The sequence below is a fragment of the Leptinotarsa decemlineata genome, unplaced genomic scaffold (assembly GCF_025532065.1).
Source record: "Leptinotarsa decemlineata unplaced genomic scaffold, Ldec_3_MD MMD2_tig00026328_RagTag_RagTag, whole genome shotgun sequence".
Lineage (NCBI taxonomy): Eukaryota > Metazoa > Arthropoda > Insecta > Coleoptera > Chrysomelidae > Leptinotarsa > Leptinotarsa decemlineata.
In genome coordinates this window covers 38,159,061-38,184,856 of record NW_027412688.1, presented here as the reverse complement: position 1 = coordinate 38,184,856, position 25,796 = coordinate 38,159,061, and the positions used below count along the sequence as shown (strand labels likewise).

Below are 25,796 nucleotides of genomic sequence, written 5' to 3'. Positions count from 1 at the left end.
CAGTAGTAAACAATTGGAAAAACTCGTCTCATTTGAATTTTCATGACTCATTCGTCTGCACATATGACCAGAAGAAAAATGTATAAATAGAAAAATCCACGAGTCCCTTTCTAACCTGACTTTCCAGATGATCGCTGAAAATTCCCATACCGCATAGGCGTTAATTGTTTGTTCATTGAGTAAATGAATCGCAAACAGCTTCAACAATTCACGCAGTTACATGTAATGAGGTAATATTCTTTGAATATAATAGTGGTTTCGCTGAATATTTACAAACAGTTATTATTCATGCAATCCTACTCATCTGACTTGACTTGACAATGTCCTTGGTTTCCTTCAGTAAATATTGATTGGAAATTTCTCCTGAGCCTAGATTGAGAGTTTTTGAAAAACCCAGCTTTGATGATATACCAAATGGAACACTCTCAAGCCATATTTTGATTTGCGGCATAAAAAACACATTTGAGTATCTATTGAAACTTGAATGATTTTTGTAATCTAATGACATTTGACAAGCAACCCAACGAACATCTAATCTTTAGTGTAAGAAATCAATGTAGGCAGAGAATAATAACACTGATGATCTGCAAACATGACTCTGAAGGAAGCAAGAAACTCTTTGGAAGAATTTAGTGGAACCTCTGGAGACACCCTACATTCTGTTTTTTGAGGGAGAGTATATTAGCAGATCAAGATCTTCAGATGATGTGGTGCTGCAGGTTTTTCCGGTTTTCCTGCAGCTGAAAAAGCAAATGCGCCACTGGAATCAATGAAGTCGCCCCGGAGCGCCAATTAATTTTTGTTGTTGTTTTATGATTTCATAATTTGTATTTTGGAAGTGTTATTACAGCATTACCTATTTGTGGAAGTATATATTTGTATTCTTTGAGATTTAATTGGAAGCATGAAAAATAAATAAAGCTTAACATATTCAAACGAATCCTAGCTTTTTGAAAAATTTCTAGACCTTCTTGACCCCCGAAGAGGCAAGTGAAATATTCAAAAGATGATGGCAGTTTATGAATTTTATTCAGAAGTATTTACTACTATGTGGAAGAAGTACCGAAAATTGGTCAATGAAACGCAAAATGTATATTATTCATCCAAATTTATTGTATCGCTATCAAAACATGTTTCGAACGCATTTTTTTGTAATCTGCTTCAGTTCTGCGAATTTTCTATCTTTATCGACTGAAAACGGATGATTCGGAATGGTAATTCAGGGAAAATAAAAAAGTCGACCGGAGCGATATCAGGTGAATACGGTGGCTGTTCAGTTTGTTGTCGGAAATCTGTTCACAATGATAGCCTTGTGGGAACGTGCGTTATCGTGGTGCAAAATCCATGAGTTTTTTTTTCCCGCTTATCTGTTTTTTGTTCCGAAGAATTTGCTTTCTCAAACGCAGCATGACTCTCAGATACTCCCAGATATTGTTTGTCCACTTCGACAAACTCCACTTTCGAAGAGCTGCTTTTTGTTTTAGCTCCACTTCGACCATCTTCACTATTGACGAGCAATTTTTTTGGTTTCAGCTCCACTTCAACCACCTTCACTTTTGACGACCACTTTTTGGTTTTAGCTCCACTTCAACAACCTCCACTTTTGAAGAGCTCTTTTTGGTTTTAGCTCCACTTCAACAAACTCCACTTTTGAAGAGCTTTTTTTGGTTTTAGCTCCACTTCGACAAACTCCAATTTTGAAGAGCTTTTTTTGGTTTAAGCTCCACTTTGACAAACTCCAATTTTGAAGAGCTTTTTTTGGTTTTAGCTCCACTTCAACAAACTCCACTTTTGAAGAGCTCTTTTTGGTTTCAGCTCCACTTCGACAAACTCCATTTTTGAAGAGCTTTTTTTGGTTTAAACTCCACTTTGAACATCTTCAATATTGACGATCATTTTTTGGTTTTAGCTCCACTTCAATAAACTCCACTTTTGAAGAGCTTTTTTTGGTTTTAGCTCCACTTCAACAAACTCCACTTTTGAAGAGCTTTTTTTGGTTTTAGCTCCACTTCGACAAACTCCACTTTTGAAGAGCTTTTTTTTGGTTAAGCTCCACTTTGACCATCTTCAATATTGACGATCATTTTTTGGTTTTAGCTCCACTTCAACAAACTCCACTTTTGAAGAGCTTTTTTTGGTTTTAGCTCCACTTCGACAAACTCCACTTTTGAAGAGCTTTTTTTTGGTTAAGCTCCACTTTGACCATCTTCAATATTGACGATCATTTTTTGGTTTTAGCTCCACTTCAACAAACTCCACTTTTGAAGAGCTCTTTTTGGTTTTAGCTCCACTTCGACAAACTCCACTTTTGAAGAGCTTTTTTTGGTTTAAGCTCCACTTTGACCATCTTCAATATTGACGATCATTTTTTGGTTTTAGCTCCACTTCAACAAACTCCACTTTTGAAGAGCTTTTTTTGGTTTCAGCTCCACTTCGACCATCTTCACTATTGACGAGATTTTTTTTGGTTTAAGCTTCACTTCGACCAACATCACTTTTGATGAGTTTTTTTTTTCGGTTTCAGCTCCATTCCGAAGCTTGTTGACTGGTTTGCACCAGTAAGTGAGTGTATTCGAAACTCAGCATGAGTATAGAAGACAGTTGTGCCATCCTAGCTACAAATATAATTTCGAGAAATTCCTCGCGAGATTTTAAAATGATCGATTTCCAGTACCAAAAGTTTGATACTTGATAGTCGTGGAAACGCGTGCCTCCCTGTCAAAAGATGGTTTGCAAATATAGAAATGCCCTTCACAATCAAGAAACTACAACTACTCCTATGTTCTTTCATTCTTCGGGACAATGATCTCCCCGTTTGGCCAATATGAAGTTCCGGGCAAGAACCACAAGCCTGAAGCACAAAATAAGTAGAATTTAGTTAGTATGAAAACGCTTCATAAAGCTATTGCATGACGAGTACCTCTTGTATTACATAACCGAGCCCAGTTACAGATTCCCAATCGAAAAACAAACCATTATTAGATAAAAAGTACAGTGTAGCCTCGAGCAAGTCAATTACCATTTGCGTAAAGAGCGCACTTTGAATAATGACGTAATCGGCATCGTCGAAATTTCCCAGTATCGAGAGAACTCCTTATCTGCGGCGACGAAAAGGATAAACCACTAGAGTCGCATCCACCTTGGCCATGGAGGCTGTCGAAATCGAGCAGAGCGCATAGAGAGAGACGGACAGAGGAAATCACGTTGACGGCCGAAAAGGATGGTGGGAAGTGTCGCGGATAGTTTCGATAGTGAATTAGGCGCGATATAGTGTGCGTGCAGGCTACAGGTGCGTGGACGGTTCGCGAGCTGGAGGTTTTCGTTTGCAAGAATGACAGGATTTGAAGGTATGGGATTTTTCGTTTTTCACATCTGCTGGTTCGGAAACAAGCGTTGTTTGCTTACCACTTTAACCTCAGTTGCTCATTACTTAGGCGATCTTGAACTCTGCCGGTTCACTTTTAATATAATCATTACTTGCATCCTTTTTGAATACCAAAAAGATATTTCTACAATTCAAAACCTTTACTTAGTGTACAAATCATTTCAGTATGCATCCCCCCTAATTCACGACGAATTGACAGTACTTACAGCAAAAGGGCTTGACAAAAGAAGAAGAATTTAGTGTTGCACGGTTGGCTACTCCCCTGTTTCAATGACAAACGTCAAAAATTACGTTGCCATTCTCGAAAATTTCAAATTTCCATTCATACTTTGAGTATACCATAATTCTTCACTTGGTTGAACGATAGAATAAATAAATGTGAATATTCTTAACATCTGACATCGAATTTGACATTCAATATCCGTCAACAAATGTAGCCAGCTTTATCGTATACAATCGTCCTTACTGATTGTCGAACGATACAGTCAAACGTTCAAATCTGAATATACCGCCAGTATAACCTATAAAATCATTGTGTCAGAAAGATACAGCGGTGTTGCCAAGCATGGGCCATTATACTAATTTTGAACTTGATTTTCTTTCTTGTTAGGACAGACAGTGTAAATAAGTTATACGATTTGGATTTGGGTGTACTTTATAAAAAAAAAACTTGCATCTGGCTGAGTGCCTATTGATTTCAGTATATAGTACATAGCTAACAGCGTTATCGCCATATTAATCTTTGACTGTTATGAAAAATGAATAAAATGTTGAATAATCAATCGCGTCACTAATCTTGTTTTGGTTGTTTTTCAAATTTCGAATAAGGCTATTAAACTTATGATGCACTGTTTGGAACCCTTGGTGTAGTAATGAATATTATTGGGTTTTTTCCCAACACCAAATCCTCATTTTTAACACCTCGACTCGTGTTTCGATCACCAAGTGATCATCTTCAAAGAGGAAGATTAAAACTAGAAACTAATTTAATCATGTAATTTTCACTTTTACGATCATAAATAAAAGCGAAATCATTTCCGAATTTCAAAAAAAATCAATGTCCTTCACAATGTCGCCGGTAAAAATAGCCCTATCTTCTAGCTTAGCTGAACCAACTAAATGACTCATTTGTTTGATGAAAAATACAATTAGGAGATATGCACACATCAGATTAGATTTCGAATGTTTTTATTTGAGAAATGCTAATACCGGTTCATGTTTTTTGTAGCGAATTTAACTATGAAATATTTTTGTCGAGAGGTTTGTATTCTATATAGCTTTATTCTGTGTATTTTAAGAGCATAAAACAATCGAGCCGTAGAAGTGATCTTCTCGCAACGAATATTAGCTCACAAAGTTGAGTTGATAACCACTTTACATTTATATCTTCAAGAATCGATACAAATAACGTCATGGACTACTCTGTCTGAAGCATTTGAGGTTTCCCAAACAAAAGTAGAAGATGAAGAAGAAGAAGACGAAAAAATTCATGGACTTCTCTGTCTGAAACATTTGAGGTTTCCCAAACAAAAGGAGAAGAAGAAGAAGAAGAAGAAAGTCATGGACTAATCTGTTTGAAGCATTTGAGGTTTCCCAAACAAAAGAAGAAGATGAAGAAGAAGAAGACGAAAAAATTCATGGACTTATCTGTCTGAAACATTTGAGGTTTCCCAAACAAAAGAAGAAGATGAAGAAGAAGAAGAAAGTCATGGACTTCTCTGTTTGACATTTGAGGTTTCCCAAAGAGGAGTTTTCCACAGAAATATAAATCATATGTTCATTGAATCCAGTATGTATGGGTCGTATGGATTGACCAATATACGACAAACATTATCTACAATTTTCAACAAGATTTCAGTAATGTTTTCCAAAGCAGGTTGGTTTTTCTGAAACATTCAAGTATGTTTCAGTATTACTGTTCATTCCAAAATAAGGAATTTTTGGCCAGTTCTTATGATCACTTATATCGTGCAGAACATGTAGAGTTGACTGCTGTTCTTTGCAATTTCTTGCATGACTCAACAGTAGGCACAGATCTGGATTTCTGACAGGATGGATCCCCGCTCATAAAGGAATGTATTAGCTGATCATGGCAAAGTTCAGTGAAAATTGGAATGAAACGCATTACCCTATTTCATGGCCTTCCAGGTCTCCTGGCCTCATCTCCCTTGACTTTTTTCTATGGGTTTGCAAAATGGAATTTATAAAAAAACGCTATGCTGTTATGAACTACTTACTCAGTAGAATAAAAATTTATAAACTTCCAATGGTAGGCTGAAAAGCCGATTCAAGTAACGGGTGAAAAATGTACAGAAGAAGGAGACGGATGTCAGGAGCGACATACTGAGAAAAAAATAACATATTTGTTCGAATATGTATTCGAATACTTCACAAAAAAAAGATCAACTTTTTATAATTTCTTATAAAAATATTTATACTGTTCACGCGAGAAGTGAAAACATTCGTAACTCAATCGTTTAACTGTATTTTGTTTTTTGAATCTTAAATATCGTGAAAAAATGGTACTAGTTGACCAGCTTAGAAACTTTTGAATTTTCGAAAATAATTACAAGTTACTATTCATGAGCGCTCAATTTGGATCAGCCTGCAAACATTCTGTCGAAATCTTAGAATTGATTCTATAAATGTTTGACCTTCCGCTCGATTCTATTCATTAACGAAATGACGTGAAAACGATGCATTCTTATGGAACTCACTCCTCTCAATCCTAACCTGACCCCTATTGACCTGTTTCCAAATATCCGGTGTAAGCCCCCGCAAGTGTGTTTCACCAAACTCGGGTCTCTCATTCGGGATCAGTGATATTTTCCAAAACTTCTTTCCATCGACGTGATTGTTTAGATTTCCTCATTTGGGAATCACCAAAAGAGCGACGACCGGGAAAAAAAAATTATCATATGATTCTGTGACGTCTGCTAGCCACATGTTACAGCACGAATGTTTAGATTAGAGCAAAGTTTAGACGTTCGAAGCTAAATTTAAACTTGGATTATATTAATAAAGATATATAAGTCAATTCGCTTGGTTAAATTCGGAAGCGGAATTTCTTGGAGAAACAAACAATCGATTATGCTGTATTTTCGATGATAGATGCGTCGACATTTTTAGCGAGTTTTTATCGTTTCTTCTGGCAGTTTTCCACGGGATGTTTGGAGACTCTTAGAGAAGATTTTGAGTATTGAATCTTTAAATAATTTTAGCGCTAGATGAGAAGAAGAATTATTATTATTTTATTGTTCTTTCTCATCATCTGCCATTACTATGCAAGTTTGAGTATATTCGGTATAATTGTTTTAAATACTTTCTAAAATTGAGAAAAGACGTAGTTGTTTTTCAACCTCCATATTTGTTATAAAAATTTGTGCATTGTCCATCATAAGGCTACAATCGGAACAAATACACTGACACTAAATATAACTGTTTCAATAGTTTATTCAATACGAAAAAATATGTGCTTTCACTCGATCTTACTCGACAAACGTGTAAAAAAATACATTGAGGTCAAAAAAGTCCTCTCCTGGAACTTTTTGGTTTTTATTATATACACTAACACTTTTTTATTTTCCAGATGCCTCAAACTGTGCCTTCAGCTGGGTTCACCCCTCCTTGTGACTACACCTCCTTCGCAGACAACTTCGACCTGTCGCTCCTCCCGGGAGGCGACCAACCAGTCTCCCCTTCGACGCTCTTTTACACCCATTTCGAAATAGAGAAACCGGCCCAGCCTAAACTCTTCGCCACGTTTTACCCCACGTCACCCTCGGACGTTTACCCCACTTCTCCCCAAGAAGCCTACTCCTCCCCACCACAGGAGGCGGAGAGCGATATAGAGTTGGCGCCAGATTTCCAAACCCTTCTGGTACCAGAAGGAAACAAGACGTACCCTAATATATACTTGGAGGTGCCTAGCCCGAATAGTACAGCGGCGGGCGCACTTTCTCCCTTCTCGCCACAGTCCCAGGGGTTGCTGTCCCCTAACGAGAATTTCACCAGCTACAGGCAGTCGGAGGGTAGTTTCTACCCCAGCTCCCCCGAGCAGTCGCTGTACACTGCGTCCCCCAGTTCGGTCTACTCTACGTCTCCCAGAGGGGACGAGAATCAGACCCAGTATATCAAGACAGAAGAATCCCCTTTGCCGACTTTCGCACCCTTCAAGATAAAAGAAGAGGGCTTCCACTTATCGAAGAGCCCTTGCTCGTACTCCCCCGAACATCTCTGTCTTTCCATCGACGATACAGACGTACTGACGCTCCTGGAGGGGGTTGGTGCACAAAAACAGATAAAGGAAGAAGCTGTTGAGGGTTTTGGACAGAGCTACAAAGAAACAGAGACACTTCGACAGCTGTTGGAGAAGGACTTGAAGAAGTGTGACGACGGTGGGAAGCCCAAAGACCACAAGCTGTTGAGGGAAGTTTTGAAGGACACCAGTTTCCAGAGGAAGTTCAATATCAAGCCGATCGATTTTGGGTTTCTGGGCGGAGACATCAAAATGGAGGAGCCCGATGACTTGTTGAGGAGCTGCAACGAGGAGATTGCCAAAGCTAGCATCGAGCCGGTGCTGAATATGGCTATTGAGCAGATGAGGAAGGATGTTGACAATACCTGCGCCACTCTAGGAATATCAGCAGGTGAGTAGTTTGCTAATACCTGTACACTGAATTGCTGTCCACGTTTCTCATTCGACATTGGGAACATAAAAAGTAGCTATATGATAATCAGGAGAATATGGGCAGTAAGTCGATGTTTATATCGACAAACAATCAATTGTTTGATATGTCATGTGGAAGCAGTTGCCATGACGAAGAAAAGGCCACGTTTTAGCTTATTTCAAGCGTAGCGTCGGTCAAATTGTGCAGAATCCAGTTCGAACATTTTTCCCACATCTAATTTATTTTTTGATATTCTCGCTTTTCCCAATCTCTCACTGTCAACATACTAAGCAGCCGATGTTTCTAAGGAAACATGAGAATTTTGGGAAAATCGTGATCCCACATTTCTGTAGCGCCATCTATAGGTTATTTGTGAGTCTTAATAGTCAACCCTCGTAACAGTGTCAGAATTTTATTTTTCTACAACACTTTCCTTGAGTACATTCACTCGATACACGAATGACCTTCGCTATATTTGCATACTACCTCAAGATCCACTCAAGTACTCTTATTGTTTGAATAAAAATTATAGTTATTCACACTTCCATTCGCAATACGCAGAATTCAAAATTATTACCGACATATTTATTAGTATAACCACTAATAATACATAGAAAACTGTTTTGCGTTATCGTATAGCGTTTGTAGTCCATAAATTAATATAATAATAGTAATGATAGGTGTGAAGAGTGAGTTTTTTAGCACGAGAAAAAGAAAATTCATCTGAAACAGAATCAGTTTTTCTTGTGAAAACTACAACTACAACAGTTTTTGTGATGAGAAAAAATAAAATACTAGTACACTTTTCCTGTCGTAACAATAAAACCAGAGCACTTTTTATCTTAAAAAAAACATAATTCACCTGAACCAGAATATATTTTTTTAATGGAAACTAGAACTAGACCAGTTTTTATAATGAGAAAAAATATTTACCAGGACTTTTACCTTTGTGAAACACTAGAACTAGAGCACTTTTTATCGTGAAACAAAAAAAAAATAACTAGAACACTTACCCTTGCGAAACACTGAAACTAGGGCACTTTTTATCATGAAACAAAAATTAACCAGAATCAGTTTTTCTTATGAAAAGTAGAACTGGAGCAGTTTTCATAACGAGAATAAAATGATTACCAAAACACTTTTTTTTGTGAAATACTAAAACTAGAGCACTTTTTATCGTGAGAAAAAAAAATAACTAGAACACTTACCCTTGCGAAATACTGAAAATAGGGCACATTTTATCATGAAACAAAAATTAACCAGAATCAGTTTTTCTTATGAAAAGTAGAACTGGAGCAGTTTTTATAACGAGAATAAAATGATTACTAGAACACATATTTTTGTGAAACACATAAAACTAGAGCACTTTTTATCATAAGAAAAAAATTAATTACTAGTACATAGTAGTACACAGTACTACTAACAGTAGTAGTACTAATTCTCAGTAGTACAGTAGTATTAACTTCCTTCGTATTACTAAATATAAAATTTTCATTACTATTAACATGTCATTGTGACCAATTATTCATTGGTTACATGTGATAATTTGCTTTTCTCCATTATAAAATTTTCTTAACCATAATTTTCAAATAATAAGCTGATTATGAACCTATATAGGTTTGAAACACGTACTGATTGATGGTTTTACCGTTCTACCATCTGAGGGTGATAATAAATTGTGGAGACGACTTTGAGTTTTTATGCTTCGTAAATAGTACACTTTCTCTTGCCAAACACTAAAACTAGAGCACTTTTTATCATGAAAATAAAAAAAATATTTATTTTATTTTCAAGTTTTAAGTGTCTAATTTTGTTATTCAATTCTTCTCATTCTGTTTAGTTCATTTAGGGCCTCAGTATATGTAATCATTCATTTTGTAGTTGCGGCCATCTTGGATTTACAATCGTACAGAATTTATTAAATTGTATTATCATCAAAACTAATTATCAGATGTTTTTCAGTCGATCTTTATTGCGTTAAAAAAATAAAAACTGTATAACCAAAAAATTACAACTTTTAATATCTAGAAAGTTTAATTGCAAGATCAAGACATTAATTATACATTCCTCCTGTCATAATTTTTTTCAAAAACACTATTTTGAAATGTTAAACTAATAAACGCTCAGTCTAGTCCATTACGATTTACATTCCGATAAAAAATGACGATTCCCATTCTTGTCAGCTATGATAAAAGTCGATCTATTAATAGTGAATTTGCATAAAAAAACCCGAGGCCCCACCCTAGGAATACCATATTCTAATTGATTTACATATCTGAAAATATTCAACAATAAATAAGATCAACATACCAGAGCACAAAACTATCCTTGAATATTGCCACACCCTGTTTTTTATATCCTAATGCGGCGTAAAATCTTGTTTCGAATTTCCTATATTTAAAACACATTCTCAGGCATTTTTTGTCAAAAATTCATTTTAAAAATGTGAGGAAAAGTTTTAGAAGTGTCATATCGGGTGGTCGAAATGGCCACTGTAAAGGAAATAGAATAATTCTGACCACTGATTCATTCAGTACTGTTGCTGGCCAGAGAAAACAACAAAAGAGATGTTTGTCATGGATCTTTATAGCCCTGTCAAAGTAGAAGTTCTAAGGGAAGAGTAGGCCATGCTTTTTACCCTTCATCTTTTTTACTGAGTAATAAAATTTCGTACCTACATGCTCCAACAAAGAAAACCAAGTGACACACCCTGCACGAGGTAATACATTCGAATAAAATATTAACACAGCTCACGAATCGTAAGCTATCAAACCCCGACATTTAATTCCAACAAATTATCTGTCTATGACAGATAATGGCTATTAGGCAACGGAGATTTTTTGTCGGAATCTGTGCTGTTTCGACCTCGAAACATCTGAGAATCGACAATTCCGACCCTGAAGCAGAACTGTTCGTGTGGGTGAATGTAAAGTTGTTTACAAATAGACGAATGGTACGATTTGAAGGTTATGTTTCCAAGGAGTGCCTCTGATTCGTACCGATAGTGTCTCGTTGATCCGTCGATCTATGCTAGGACCGATAACGATCTAATTAGGAATTGATCCAGTTCGGAAAAGTGCTGACTTTTACAGAGTAATTCAGATTGAGCGGTGTCTTTGTTTTTCGAAGGACGAGAAGAATTTTAATTGGGACTTCTAGATTCTACATTACTCACATTTGGTGTAACCTTCTGTTTCAAATATCTGGGCATGTCTGATGTACTGAATGACTGATTAATTTTTACGTTCTGACTTGTAAATTTCTTTCGAATATCCGGAAATGACTGCAGCATCATTTTTTTTTCTCCACATGACACTTGATCCAACATTTCTTGTATTCGTTCATGCGAGTATTTTTCTAGATGCTTGTGTCATATTCCAGTGCCCTATATTCACATAGAATATGACGAGCTGTCTCTAGAACTTTGCTGCATTGTCTGCAACTATGGTGCAGACAATGCAGACATTTTGTTTGGATATCCTCCACTCTGGAAGTAGTCCTTTGATTGTTTCGAAGTAATCCTTGCTCCGTTGGCACATTTCATCAGTTTTTTTCTAAGGTGGTTTCTATACAAAGGTTTCCCATGTGTTTTCTTGGATGTATTTTCCCAGAACTCTCAATATATTATATACCCATTTCCTAATCTGATCCCATACTATATATTTTGCTATTCCAACAGCTAGTTATATTCATTATGATCTAGAAGACAAAGCAACTCGTATATTCTTTTGCTAGAGGTGTTACTTTTGTCTTCAACGCCTTGATAAATATATCTCAATATCCCAAAAAGCACCTAAAAGCACTGTATTGTTTTTACAATCCAAATTAGTTTCCTGTAGAAACACACACTTTCTGCCAGAAGAAAAACCATAACCTTTTTCACATCGTTCCTTTTTAAACTGGTCATTTTATTCCAGATCCATCACAGTGGGACTCCGCCAGTGTGTTATCTTGGATCAGGTGGACCTCTAGACAGTTCAGCCTTCCTGAACCTATGCCAGAACAGTGGGATATGCCAGGTTCTGCATTAGTGGCGTTACCAGAAGAAGATTTCACGAGTAGGGCTCCCCAGGTGAGTACAAATATCATAGACATAGATAGCGCTGCAGGAAGCAATAGCTTGAAAAGTCGGTCTTCATATACCTTAGATACTACCAGAAGTATACTCAAAGGATTTTGAAAACAGTAAACAAATAATTGTTTCTCAAATACTTGCTCAAACTACAGAATTATTTCGTCAACAATTCTGGTCATCAATAATTTATCAACAGTGGTGATGTAGTTTTTTCCCAACTTAGAAATCAAAACCATCAAGTCTTTAGTACACTTCTGAATATATTTTGAGTCGTGTATTTCTTTGACATGCCTCATAATTCAATTCTGAAATAGTTCGTGAAAATTTCAATGCTGTTACAAAAATTGTGACATTCTTTGTTTCCCTTGGATTTTGCAGCGACCTCTTGAATAAAGTGACGTATTCTCTTTGAAGACTAGAGATAGACATCTTCCAAACGCATCTGAGTTTGGGCACATTTGTACATTTTTATTTCCAACAGTTTGGTGTGGTGAGTCAGTGATTTGGGCACAAATTTGTTTTCATATCAGTGTGAAAACTTTGAAAGTTGACTATTCGATCGATGATTACTTTCTTCGCAGAACTTCTTACTCACGATATGCATTATCCAATCCCGCGTACAATTCCCTTCTCTACTATCTTCATTTATGTCGAAAGAACGCCATTACAGCTAATGAGGATGGCGACAGGTTGACTGCAGAAACGACATTCGCAATCTAACGGGTATTCAGTCATTAGGCCATTTGGCAACCGCTGGATTGTAGTGCCTTGTGCTTCTATTGGTTGATAATGTATTGCAAACGAAGCCAGACAATGTTAGACAGCAGTTAAGAGTAGGTGGTAATCTCTGTTGAAGAATATAAACAGGGTACAAGACAAATAAAATTGCATTTACCGTTTAGTCATCTCTTTTGTTTAGCTACCATTTCATATGTTCTGTGATTGTTGAAAGGCATAGAACTACACAAATAGTCATCGATTTGACCTACGGTTCAAAATCGGCAATTTCATTCATATTAATAAATTGAATGAGTAATACTTCTGGATAATTTTGGTCTAGCATGAGTAAGCCTTGCGGCATAAAAAATCGAAACAAATCGAATGTGAGGTAACGTGTACTAACAGAACCGTGAGAAAATTTCCGTCTTTAACTAAGCTTTGAAAGTTGCTGATGATGTCATCTCGAGTGCGTTATTCTTGTAACAAAGTGTGAATTATTGAGGTATTGCGAGTCCATTATTCTGTTTTTCGCAACTGTTCGTTCAGAGCAGGAGAGCGCTAATGGAAAGATTGATATACAAAATTTCATGAATATTCGGAAAGAATTCAAATAAGTTGGTGTTCCATGGTTATAGATATACCACACATATAAAATAGATTCTGCTTTTGCTGAGGTAAATCTGAAATAATATACAATATCAACAAGAATATAATAAAGATAGAACCAGTATAAAGATATAAAGCACATTCTCTTGAATTATTATTTTAATTACTATACTTTAGGAAGAAAACTGGGGCAGATTAAAAGTCATGCTGTTTGTACATAAATTGATGTATTCTTGTATTTTTGACAGCACAAGAAAGTAAAAAAACATTGTTGCCAGTTCTTTGGCATAGAACACACAAAACAAAATAATATATTATATTAATTTCAACACATTTAACAAAGTTTATATGATATGAATTGTGAAATACAATAAAGTGGGGAAGAGGACGATATAAAAAGGGAATAAATCAAATTGAAAACTGTGTAATGAAACGATTGAGAGAAATATTTGTCACAGATTCATATTTAGGAATCGGCATTTCTACTGAACCGCCCTAATAGGCAATATAAACTATTGCAAAGTTAGCTTCATGTGTTCCAAATAAACATAGGTTTCATGCTACTTTGGGGCACCACACAAACTCTCAGATACAATTTGTATGCGAATAGATTTATATGGAACAAACTGTCCCAAGTCATTAGCACAAATCTGACGTGTTCTTACTTCAGTAGTAACTATCGTGTCAAGTAAGCGATTGAGTATTGTTGATTTCATCATAAATTAAACTTGCCTTCAAAATCATAAGCATAAGTTGTACATGACTACACGATAAAGTATGCTGTCGTCAACAAAGTTATATGTCCTTATAAGTCTGGTCCTTTCAAATAGATCATTTATATGCAATAGAAACAGGGATGGAAACATCATGAATTTCTGTGGAACATCAGCGTTGATGGTAATGATATCTAAGAGGAAACCCTCGATGCTTACTTGTAAGAAACAGCTTCTATGAGAGGTAGAAGCATCTAGCAGGTTCAGAGCAAATTACTTAAATTTGAACACAAATTCACTTCGATTCCACAATCGTCAGAAACACTGTGAAAACAATAATTTCTAATCAATTCAATAAGAATATCAATTCCTATTGTCTCTCAAGTGAAGTTCATAGGCCTCCACGTGGATGAGTGTCGTACATGGAGTAATTACTGTCAGATGCTACAGTCCAAACTGAATAACAACTCATATCAATTCAGAAATGTCAAACTGGTTTTGAACATTGATCAACTTCTGAAATTGTATCATGCGCAGATAGACTCCAGACTGAGATTTGGAGTACGATTCTGGGGATTATCTAGTTCATCAGCAATCGTTTCATTGCCCAAAAGCGAATTATTCGTAAATCAGCTAGTAGGTATATCAAGAAGGTCATCATGCAGGGATCACTTTAAGAATCTAAAGATTTAAACGTTACCGTCATTGGTTATTTTCGAGTTCAGTTTGTATTTATAATCGCTCAGTAATACACAATTACAATATAATTCATGTAAAGCTGTGGCTCCTTGACTGTTTAAGTTACTACCGGAAGAAATAAAAGGTTCTAAAACATTTTACAGTTTTGAAAAACATTAAGAGAATTTCTGGTGGCCAAATGTTTCCTTACCATAGATGAATTTTCCAGAAACTGTTTTTTATCTATGCCGGTTCTCTTGCCAAGTTTGTTCGTTTGTTGAGTGTTTAGCTATTTTTATTCCTTTAGTTTGCCTCTTTAGAAGAACCTTACACAAATGTCAGTTGTCAAATGGAGAGAGAATAACCTGTGACAACCTGAGACTCTTCTTGTTTTTCTATTACAGTGTACAGATTTTTTCTTCCACTAACCTTATTGATGATCAAGGCCCCCTACCCTTTCAGCTAATTGTTCTTTAGTCTAGTTCAATGTTTTTTTCTTGTGTTAGGGTGATAGGTAGCTTGTAGCAAATTGTCAGAAGTCGCAGCGTCTTCTGTTATCCTTTTTTTGTCGTTAAGACATGTTCTTTTTTATTTATTTCCGGCGAGCATGGCTTGCAGAACCGGAAACTTCGTGAGAATTTCCTGCAGCTGCCCTAGGGCCGTTGGGAGACCCTCGGGAGAGTTGCAGGAATTTTCTCTAGTTGATACGACTGGACTGGTCGACTGTCCTCGGGTTTGGGGGCTGTCTTTCGTCTGTAGGCCCATCTGAGGCCTTTTTCTTATTTTCGGGGCGTTCTGGGCACCCGTGAAAACTAGCTGGATGTTCTCCCTTGCAGTCCAATATCACAACCTCATTGCCTTTGTCTGCTTCCAGATTTCTCTTCCATTTTTCTCCTTGAATCAAGTAAACTGACGCAGATATTTGATTTCTAAATCATTTTATTTCCGTTTGGCAAAAAGTAATACTTTCTCCACAACGGAAGCAAATCACATCAGAAAATATGCGTCTAAAGACAATACTCGCAATGATTTGAACTTGCTATCCATAGTTGATTAAAAGAGCAGCTCCCCAACTTTTTGTTTAAGAATTGCGCAATTCAGTGCAACCTCTCTCACTGAATCGGGAAAAAAAATTATTACTTCCTGCGATGAAAAAACTATTATTAGTGGGCGGGCCTCGTTATTACTATCATTACCAAATCGCTGGCGAATTTCTATTCGATGGCGATTTCATCAAAACAACATCAACACCGTCGATGCAGAACGGCATGGCGTAAAATCGCATTCTTGTGCATTTTAATGGTCAACTAGGTCGCATTCGAAAGACTTTCTCTTTGCGTGGCCGTCGGTCGATGGACGCGAGAGATGTGTAATCGCAGAAAATAATGACCGACTCTCTCCCCCCGACCCCCCTTGACCATGCGAAGGACGAGAGATGACATTGCTGCGGGCCGATCTGTTCGATGGACAGATTTTCCATCGATAAAAAGCGTTTTCAATCGGTTTCATCAGAATATTTCTCTTTTAACTATTGTCACACTGAGAAAATTCAACAAAATATTTTTACACCGATACATTGAACGCAAACTTTTCGATGCTGTCAGTCTCCAAATCACAGATTACAACTACATTTACATTTGAAGTAACAGGAAGTAATTCGTATTTGATAATGGGGAATGTTCCTCCTGACGAAAATCAAGTAGTTTTCATAAAATAGCTCTTAAACAACGCATTTTAAACTTATAATTTCAACCTTTTTCTTTAAAAAATTATATAAATACTTAAAAAAGAAGAATGAAATAATGCATTCAACATTTAAAGGGATTCGTTTCTATTTCACCATTTGGCAACATCGGTTATAGCTAATAAAGGACAATAAATCTGTTACCTGTATGAGACAAACAAAGATGACATATTTCAGAGGCGTGCATTTTGTGCACCTAACCTATCTTCCTCTATATGAATAAATAACAAAATCGCTAATCGAATGTGTGAAGCCCGCGAAATTTGAATAGACCTCGTATACATAGACCTAAAATGACTTTTAGTTGCCCTGGAACGACGATGTGACATTTTGAACAAGCCTAGGAAGTTCATAATCCTCCACTGAATTTATAAATATATAGTGAGCCTCTGTAGCTTCGAAATCTTCCACGAAATGAAACTAGTTAGCATACATCCCACCTGAGTTATATGACTCAGAGACTTACCCTCCGTTTGAATTGTATTACCATGTTGAGGATTTACCAAACGCGCCGCCACTGGTGTAGTACATTACTATACAGAAACATCGCGTGCAAGAAAGACCTTCACAACTATTGAGAGTACTTTGTTATTTACTTTACCAACCTATCATTGCGATACGAGTTATGAAGCAATAAATCAATTTTTTTTCGAAAACTGACAGATCTGTGCCCCGCGCGAACTAACAAAGCGAGCTCTCGTGTGTGTCTCAAGTTAGGAATTCAGGTTGAAGTTGACGGTTTTGCATTCGCCTAGGTGAGTCGGCAGGGTTGGGCAGAGGTTTGAAATTACGCATTGCTAAATGTCAAGGGTGCAAAAATATTGTAGAAAGAATATCTTCAAACGATTACACGTTGGGAAGTCTAAGCATTATGGTATTTCGAATGAGATTCTAAACCATTTATTAGGTGTTTGATTCGTTCAAAGACACAAACACAAAGCGGAAGTGAGAGTAACAATCACTTCTTGCATTGTTGACGGTCCATTCAATAGACCAAAAGGTATTCTAATAAATTGTTTTTTTGGTACAAATAATATGAATTCAAATGAGAGGATATTATTTCATAAAATAAGCAAACTATCGCCACTGAAAAGTTATCCTACAAAAAATGGCAAGAAATATTTTTGAAATACTTATAGATGAGTTGCTTTACTACCGGTGATTCGAAAATCATACTGGGAATATATCAACATTCCAAGCGTCCATTGATATCGTTTCCGGAAACCAAGTCAAGTAGCTTTCCAACTTTCTTAAATGCTGTTCGTCACGAGTAGTCAGCGATCGTTCAGAAAAGATCTACTTTTTGTGTTTTCATCTCCAATCAGAACAACCAGACATTGAAAGCAACCATCATAGCTAGAACCATCGTAGAAAGGTTAGGGGCTTGTCTTTCTTTCACTAATACTTTTATGGCGACCTGCTTGATTCCAACGTGAAGAATATACGTCAGAAATGCGCAGCAAACTATAGGTATACATTGTCTCAATCTCAAATCGACTGCCGTATTGGTCGCTGGTTCAAGCCTCACGCTGAGCAATCGATTTTCACGTGCTTTTGTCCAACCCGTGTTAGGAATCACACGTTGAAAGGTAAGACCTCGTTATGTTTCGACTTTTGAGGGTTGTTGTTCGTAGGGGTGCGACAGCTGGTTAACGGAAAAACAGATTTTAAACAGATTTAATGATTACACACAATCACCCCATGCAATGTTGAAGGTGTATTTGATAATCCAAAGGGTAATCGAGTAAACCGTCTTTTTGGAAAAAGAAATATGTACAAATCAAAAAATTCCCTCAAAACCTTCAGAATGTTTAAAAAGATAAAAATTAGTTTCGTTAACAGACTTTTAGATTTGTAAAGAAACATATCAATATGAATACACACTGCTTGGAAATCTGAGGGCGCATTTGAAAGTCCAAAAGGCATACGATTGACTTGTTTTTTTATTAATTTTTGTATTCGAGGCAGTTGACAACTAATTTTTAGGACAAAAAAAATAATTTCACAACTATTATTTTCTCTGTTGATTTTCATTTGATCTATTCACAACTAAAAAATGACTGAGCTAGAGCAGTAAAAATAAGAATTTTAGTCGCTTTAGTAGTAGAGTCATATATTTCATTCCATTTTATTTTGTCTACAGGGTGGCATGATACTTCACGCACAGTTAGAAATATGGAAAGCGGCCTATTCAGATGAAGATCTACGGATGCAGTGGCGTCCAGAAACAGCGTCTAGCAATGCCTCAAGCGGGGATATGTCAGATGGTGAGTACCACGGTTTTATGGCAAAAAATTCACCAATTTAAAGTTTTTCCATTCCTAGATTCGAACAATACAAAATATATCAATTCCGTTGGTGTGAATCGATTCAAAAAGTTAATTCGTAATGGAAAATAACTTTTTCTTGTATACATCAAGGAAAGCATAATTTGTTTGGTTCCAATTCTAATGTACTTCCTTTTATTTCTGTAGTTACTTTCTCTACCACTCACTCCTGCATAGACATATTGTATTCTTTGACATTCTTGGTCTGAGAGTCCTCTAGATTTGACATTTCTGTAGTATCTTGCGCCTACCTATGTCATTATAATCATGTGTTTGAAGTGTATGTACTTAGAAACTCACCGCAGAAGAGAAATTGACTAATGTAGTTGATTTGGTTTAACAAAACACTCTACGTTTTCTTGATTACCCGTTAATTTTTTATTCAATAGGTCAAAACACCTGTCACGACGCGTAACTTTCAGTTTACTCGAAAACTACTATTTAAATACCTTGAACGGCCTTCGAGAGACACTAATAATAACAATAGTGAAGTGCAATTATATTTAAAATCGATGTGGTGCGGTTTTAGATATATAGTTTATGGTTTCTTGATAGAGAATTGTGAAATAACCTTCAGTTAAATAACAATCATTGTCAGTGTCGTGGGAATTGACTTTTCCGCGCCTTGCTTGTTAAAAATCATTCAGCGCGTGCATAACTATATCATTCACTGTAAGAAGATAACAAAGTCTTGCTAAAAGAATCGAGAAGCTGGAACGCAAAGACGGGATAAAAAATCTTCAGATTCAACCCTATTGCTGTATTATTCTGTGTAAAAATAAGGCGAGTTCCAAAATCGACGGCCGAATATCCATTTTAGTCTTTATCTGCAGCTTTATCTGCAGCTTAAAACATAGTTGAAGTGTTGGGCTCAACTGTTCTTAAAGGACAAACCTGGGGTGAGTGAGCACGGACGTATGCGCTTATACGTCATCATTGTGATCGACAGAAAACTCAAACGTTGGCACAAGATTGAATTATATATGTAACGGGTCTTCTAACAAGGACTTTCAAACTCTGACAATCATTAACGGCCATATTATTGAAGCTACATCTGTCAAATTCAATTTAATTTATTCAGTATGTTTTGTCAAATCACCATGGAGGGACATAGCATTCAACAAATAATAAAATTGTCTCATAAAAACAGGTGTTCTGTTTTGAATTGAATGATCGAGACACCAACGACATGTGGTTTCAACAGGACGACGCTACGTATCACACAACTCATGCCATATTGGATATTCTGCACGTGGAGGTGATGTGAACTGGCCTCCAAGATCGTATGATTTGACCCTGTTAGATTTTTTTGTGGGATTTTCTGATATATTACACACACTTGGTTTTACTTGAATTTAAAAATAGGGAGCTCTTGATAAAAAAAAACCTTTATTTAATCAAATAGTACATTAGATATTCTATCATATCATAGATTGTGTAATATCTTGACTGTTACAAATAATACTTTGTATCCCCGGTAAATTTCTGCTTCGATAACGATGAAAACAATTCCTCGTTTTACGCAAGAACGCGCTAGATCATTTCTCCCATAGTCGCAAAGGTCAAAATTAATATCAAGAAATATTTCTTCGTGCTACGTGCAACAACCATATAGTTTCATTTTTATAATGTCTTTTTTTTTCTTCTCGACGTGGAATATGCTAAGCGCTCCCGAGTTGTTCACCTTCACTGTGGTAGCAAAGCTAGAGAGTAACGATAATATTATACAACTTTTCAGAGATATGATTGTTTCTCAGTTTGATTACTACCTCTGATAGAGAGATCATTAAAATTATTAGATGGGACTTCAGAATATTCAGTGGGTAGTACCTCAGAGGGGCGGGTCGCTAGTAATAACAATAATAATACATATTTAGTATTTCTCTTAATTATTTCGGTACACTAAACTGTCTATGGTGGGAAAGTAAAAGGAAAAATTCAGTTTATTTTCATCTATTAGCGGAAAATATTAACTATCCTTACACTCAAAGCTCGAAACACCTTTCCGAATATCTGTTTAGAATAGAAGAGTGGACAAAAACGACTGAATGAATTAGGATGATCATCTTGGGAAAGAAAGTTTTTGGCTTTTTACTATTCCATCTTGGTACAAAAAAATTTGGGAATCTTCCAAAGAAAGTAAGGAAGTCATCAATTTGAAAATAAGTAACTCTATACATGGATGTGTAGATCATGCAAAGAAGTAACTTTCAGACACTAACTGGAAGAAAGCCCTCCTAAAACATATAAACACTGAATTACACGAATGAAAAATTCTTTCGAAACTTATATGAACACCGAATTATACAAAAAACACTGTTCGCTACTTAGCTTTTATTCCAAACATTCTTTATGGAATGAAATCAGATATCATTCATAGGATTTCTACACAGAATACTAACTGAAAGGTAAAAATTTCAGTTACATGGAACACTGTCATCCTCACTGGTAGACATTGATGTGTTCCATGTCTTTCATTTAGTATACTGTGTAGAAATTCTGTTTATGATTTCTGATTTAATTCTATAACGAATGTTTGGAGCACAAACTGAGAAAAGTGTTTTTGTATAATTCAGTGTTAATGTGCGATAAATTTCCTGATAATTTTTTTCTAAATGAATACATGACAGAATGACAACTGACATGGAACTAGAACTAAAGATAAGTCCACAGATACACCATGACATCTGTGATAGTGGGTGATTTGACAAACATATAATATGCAGGATTGGACTATACAACAATGTCAATGTTTCCTACGTTTGTTTGAAGATGATTGACAATGTTTCATGATGGATTTCATTAGTTCGGACTTCTATTGTCTGATATTATATAAAATGATTTGAAATACCTGAAATAACTAGACAGAAGAATTAAAACATCATCATCACCCGAAGACTATTGGGGATACTAACAATCGCAAAACGTCGTGAATTAACTTGGTTTGGAATCTCTTTACTTTTTAATTTTTTATTGTATTTATATTTTTTTCAATTTGTTTCATTTTTACTTGTATTTTACTTCACTATATTTCATTTCAGTTTTTTTTTTGCTTGATATAATTGTTGTTCAGCTATCCATTTTTATTCTTCTTCTTTAATTTTTTAATTCCTGTTTTCAGTTATTTCAGGGATTTCAAATCATTTTGTATAATATCAGACAACGGAAGTCCGAACTAATGAAATTCAATGTCTCCTACCGTGCTATTGTATCTCTTATCTCATGAACCATATATTTGCATCAATGAAAAAGTTTGAATTTTCATAAAAATGGAGACTATTAGGGAAAAAAAGAAATGATAATGAAAATTTATAACCTGTTCATAAAACAGCTTTTTGTGGCTTTCACCCTTATTTTCAGTACTGTTTCTTGAATAATTTCATTTATCGAGTCTGTTCAAGTTTACAGATTTTCATATTTTCTATGTATTTTCACACAGGTTCATCACAAAATATTAGTAACAAATTGTTAACATATGTTCTAAAAAGATGTTTCTTTAATTGCAGAAGAAGAAGAGGAAACCCCTCCACCAACCGCGGACCCCGCAGCCAAACCCACCACTTCCAGATCTGGCTCTCACATCCACCTCTGGCAGTTCCTCAAGGAATTACTTGCGTCCCCTCAAACACACGGTTCGTGTATTCGGTGGCTGGATCGCACGAAAGGCATCTTCAAAATCGAGGACTCCGTCAAAGTGGCCCGGTTGTGGGGCAAAAGAAAAAACAGGCCTGCGATGAACTACGACAAGCTCAGCAGGTCCATCAGACAGTACTACAAGAAGGGCATCATGAAGAAAACCGAGAGGTCGCAGAGGCTCGTCTACCAGTTCTGTTACCCCTATAATTTGTAGGGAAATGTGAAATGTACATTTCATTTCGTATTCTGTACATTGAACTCGATATTCTGTACATAGTACTCGATATTATGTACATTGTACTGTATATTTTGTACATTGTACTGCATATTATGTACATTATACTGCATATTATGTACATTGTACTCAATACTCTGTCCAATGTATTCGATATAATGTACATCGTGTTTAAGACTTTGTACAATGTACACTGCACGTTTTTCACTGTACATTGTACGACTGATTGTACGTTTCTGCACATTTTACGTTAGGAGTTGTATATTTTTTTGTACATAGCCTCTTGTAAGATACAGAGTAATTCATAACAGGGTAGGTGAGTGGTTTTTGGTGTAGGTGTTACGGTTTTCGAAGCATTTTGAAATCAAAATGCGCAAACGGCTAGCAGCGTAAGGTATTACTACGTCTGTTCTTGCCGATATGCTAGTTAAGCATACTATTTCGCAAAGGAAGGTAATTTCCTAAAAGTTAAATTCGTTTAAGTAAAATGTAAGTCACCGGTTGATGGATTTTTCAGGAGACGAGCTACGGTCATTTTCTCTCGTGGAGTCGACATTTGATGCTCGAGTTTTTCGACTTTGGAAGCTCGATGTCGATTCGAGAAATGGTTTCAAGCTGAGTTTCCTTCAAAGTTTCTTTCGGGTCCGGTGACATTTGGTCCCATATATCTATGATATATCATATAAGTAAGTTCTGTGAACAAGTTAATTTTAAGATTGTAAATTATTATTCCATAGGTTGATAATGAATGTTACACAACAACTAACTTATTTATTTATAAACCGTAATCAATATGTTTGTATACTTACGAGTGAATAGAATAGATTAAAGAGTGATATATATATATATATATTTCATGTATTTGTTATATAAGTATTTTTAATTAATATATACAAGTCACGCAGCAATAAATACAATTAGGACATATTATTACTTACCCATTTTGTTTGCTTTGATCACTCCTCGTTCCGCATCTCATTTTACATATAAACTTGATACACTTGGAAAAGGAATTGAGTTTTGAACTTACTTTATCTACTTTCACGAGGTTTCGCTCAAGGATATTTTATGGATATGTGAAAGTCATGGACATGTTCAATAGATCCAATGTCTGGATAGACATGGATTTGTGGTAAAACTTGGGGTTTAGGTCCCAAACAAATCCATTGGATATATATTAGAAGAGATATTAGAAGATAAACGTTGAAATGATAAGTTTGAAATGCATTGTTTCAGAGCTCTTTTATGAAAACTACTTGATTTTCTTCATGGGGAACATTCCCCATTGATCTTATTAAGTGATGCGACCCCATAGTTACCAACTGCGGTAAAATAATGACACTTGACAATTTTAAATTTCCTTATGAATAAATAACCTATCTTTCTAAGTTCCTTCTGCATTTTTATTTTTAGGACAGACCATCTTATATTTCTTCATAGCTAATTCTTCATTCTGGAGCCCCAACTTCATATAAGACGACTGAAAATCTCTTTTTGGCCATATTCTGGAAATTAGTTTCTCATTTACCAAAAATAAAAATATGGAAGAAACGCAAAAAGATAGGTTATTTTTTTATTAGCAAATTTCGAATTGTCAAATGTCATTATTTTACCGCAGCTGGCAACCATGGGGTAGCATCACTCAGTAAGGTCAATATAACGTTGAGTTTCTTATTTTTGGTGGGTGGCATGAATGCATATTTGATTTATTTTATTAGGGTTCGTGAACCATTTAAAAATATAGCTTGTTTTCGAGTACATATGAAGAACTTTTTCATTTATTTAAACGTTAACGGGTTCATATAGGTACACTTCCGTTATTAAAATTTCTGTGATATCAACATGAAAATGTGTACTGCCGGAGATATTTTAAAAATAACGTTTTTTTGCGTTTTATATTATTTGGATCCCATGTATAATTAATTCTCCTTTCTAATGCATTTCTTGCACTTGCTTCTTAGATTCAGTTGTCGGAAGTAACTGTGATTTTACTTTGAATCACGAATGAATCAGAAACTGTTTATACGCTCAGTCAATTTACCAATTCGACAATGTTCATTATTTGTATTGTTCCTATTGGTCAATCGAGCAAGAAGCTTGACTAGTCCCGTGATGTCACAGACCTAGAAAATCCAGTTTTCAATAATTAATTACGGGAAAACAACGGTATTTAGAGAGCTGAAACAGGGTGTACTAGTTTTCAATTTGAAATTATTACCAAATGAACTGTAAACCAAATATCATGAGAAAGCCCATTGCCAAAGCAATTTAATGCAGAGTATACTAGACTGCTGGCTGACACTGGACCTCTGACATTATACTTGACTGACTTGAAAGATCACTCACAATATAAATTAAGAGGCTTCGTCAAGAAGCTGATGGGTTTGTTTGGTTGAGTTTGAATATGTGTGCGCCACAATAAACCCTTGCGGTTTGCGGGGAAGGGTCGAATAGGCTTACTCACTTTTGACCTAACCTAACTTAACCAAACATTGAAAGGAGTATATTTTCAGGAGAGATTAGTTTTTGGGAAATGATCATAAGGAAGTAGTTGTTTTGGAAGGGCTTTTTTTCTTCCAGTTTACGTATGAAAGTAGTTTCTATGAATGATCTAAACATCATTCTGAAGAGTTTACTTCTGAATTGATTGCTTTCTTCTTTCCTTTGGAGGTTTCCCACATTTTTTGTATGAAGATGAAGAAGTTTAAAGTCAAAAACTTTTTTTCCCAAAAACTCCGAAAATAAAGTACCATCGTTTATTGGTGTAAGAAATTGCTGAAAAAAATTACCATTGCAACTGAAAAATCCGTGAAAAGCGCTGTAACGGGTGATGAAAAGTAGGTATATCTACTCCTATGAACTTATAAATGAACAATGATACACTGCATTTTTGTGAAACATGTATTGGTTTTCTACTTCTTAATGTATAGATCATGCATAGACGATACTTTCAAATTCAAACTTGGCAAAAAAGTTCTCTTGAAACAACTACTTTCAAACGAACCTT

At 35.8% G+C, this 25,796-nt stretch overlaps 1 protein-coding gene and 1 long non-coding RNA gene across 3 annotated transcripts in view; one reads left to right on the top strand and one right to left on the bottom strand.

The window, feature by feature from the left end:
- The window catches only part of Ets98B (DNA-binding protein Ets98B), a 43,871-nt gene extending 20,102 nt beyond the window's left edge, over window positions 1-23,769 (top strand). Inside the window, exons 1-5 of one of the 2 annotated variants that reach the window (XM_074181948.1) lie at window positions 2,613-3,347; window positions 6,975-8,034; window positions 11,973-12,127; window positions 18,735-18,858; window positions 22,425-23,769. In XM_074181948.1, the coding sequence (XP_074038049.1) occupies window positions 6,975-8,034; window positions 11,973-12,127; window positions 18,735-18,858; window positions 22,425-22,768 (1,683 nt within the window). In that variant the 5' untranslated portion in view covers window positions 2,613-3,347 and the 3' untranslated portion in view covers window positions 22,769-23,769. Of the gene's footprint in view, window positions 1-2,612; window positions 3,348-6,974; window positions 8,035-11,972; window positions 12,128-18,734; window positions 18,859-22,424 lie in introns of those variants that run through there. The other variant, XM_074181947.1, reaches the window with a different exon arrangement.
- Window positions 15,362-23,862, bottom strand: LOC141485391 (uncharacterized). The gene is made up of 2 exons (XR_012467174.1): window positions 23,728-23,862; window positions 15,362-20,621 (listed from the first exon to the last, which is right to left on the bottom strand). It is a non-coding gene; the product is annotated as an uncharacterized lncRNA (long non-coding RNA).
- Window positions 23,863-25,796: the final 1,934 nt, after the last annotated feature.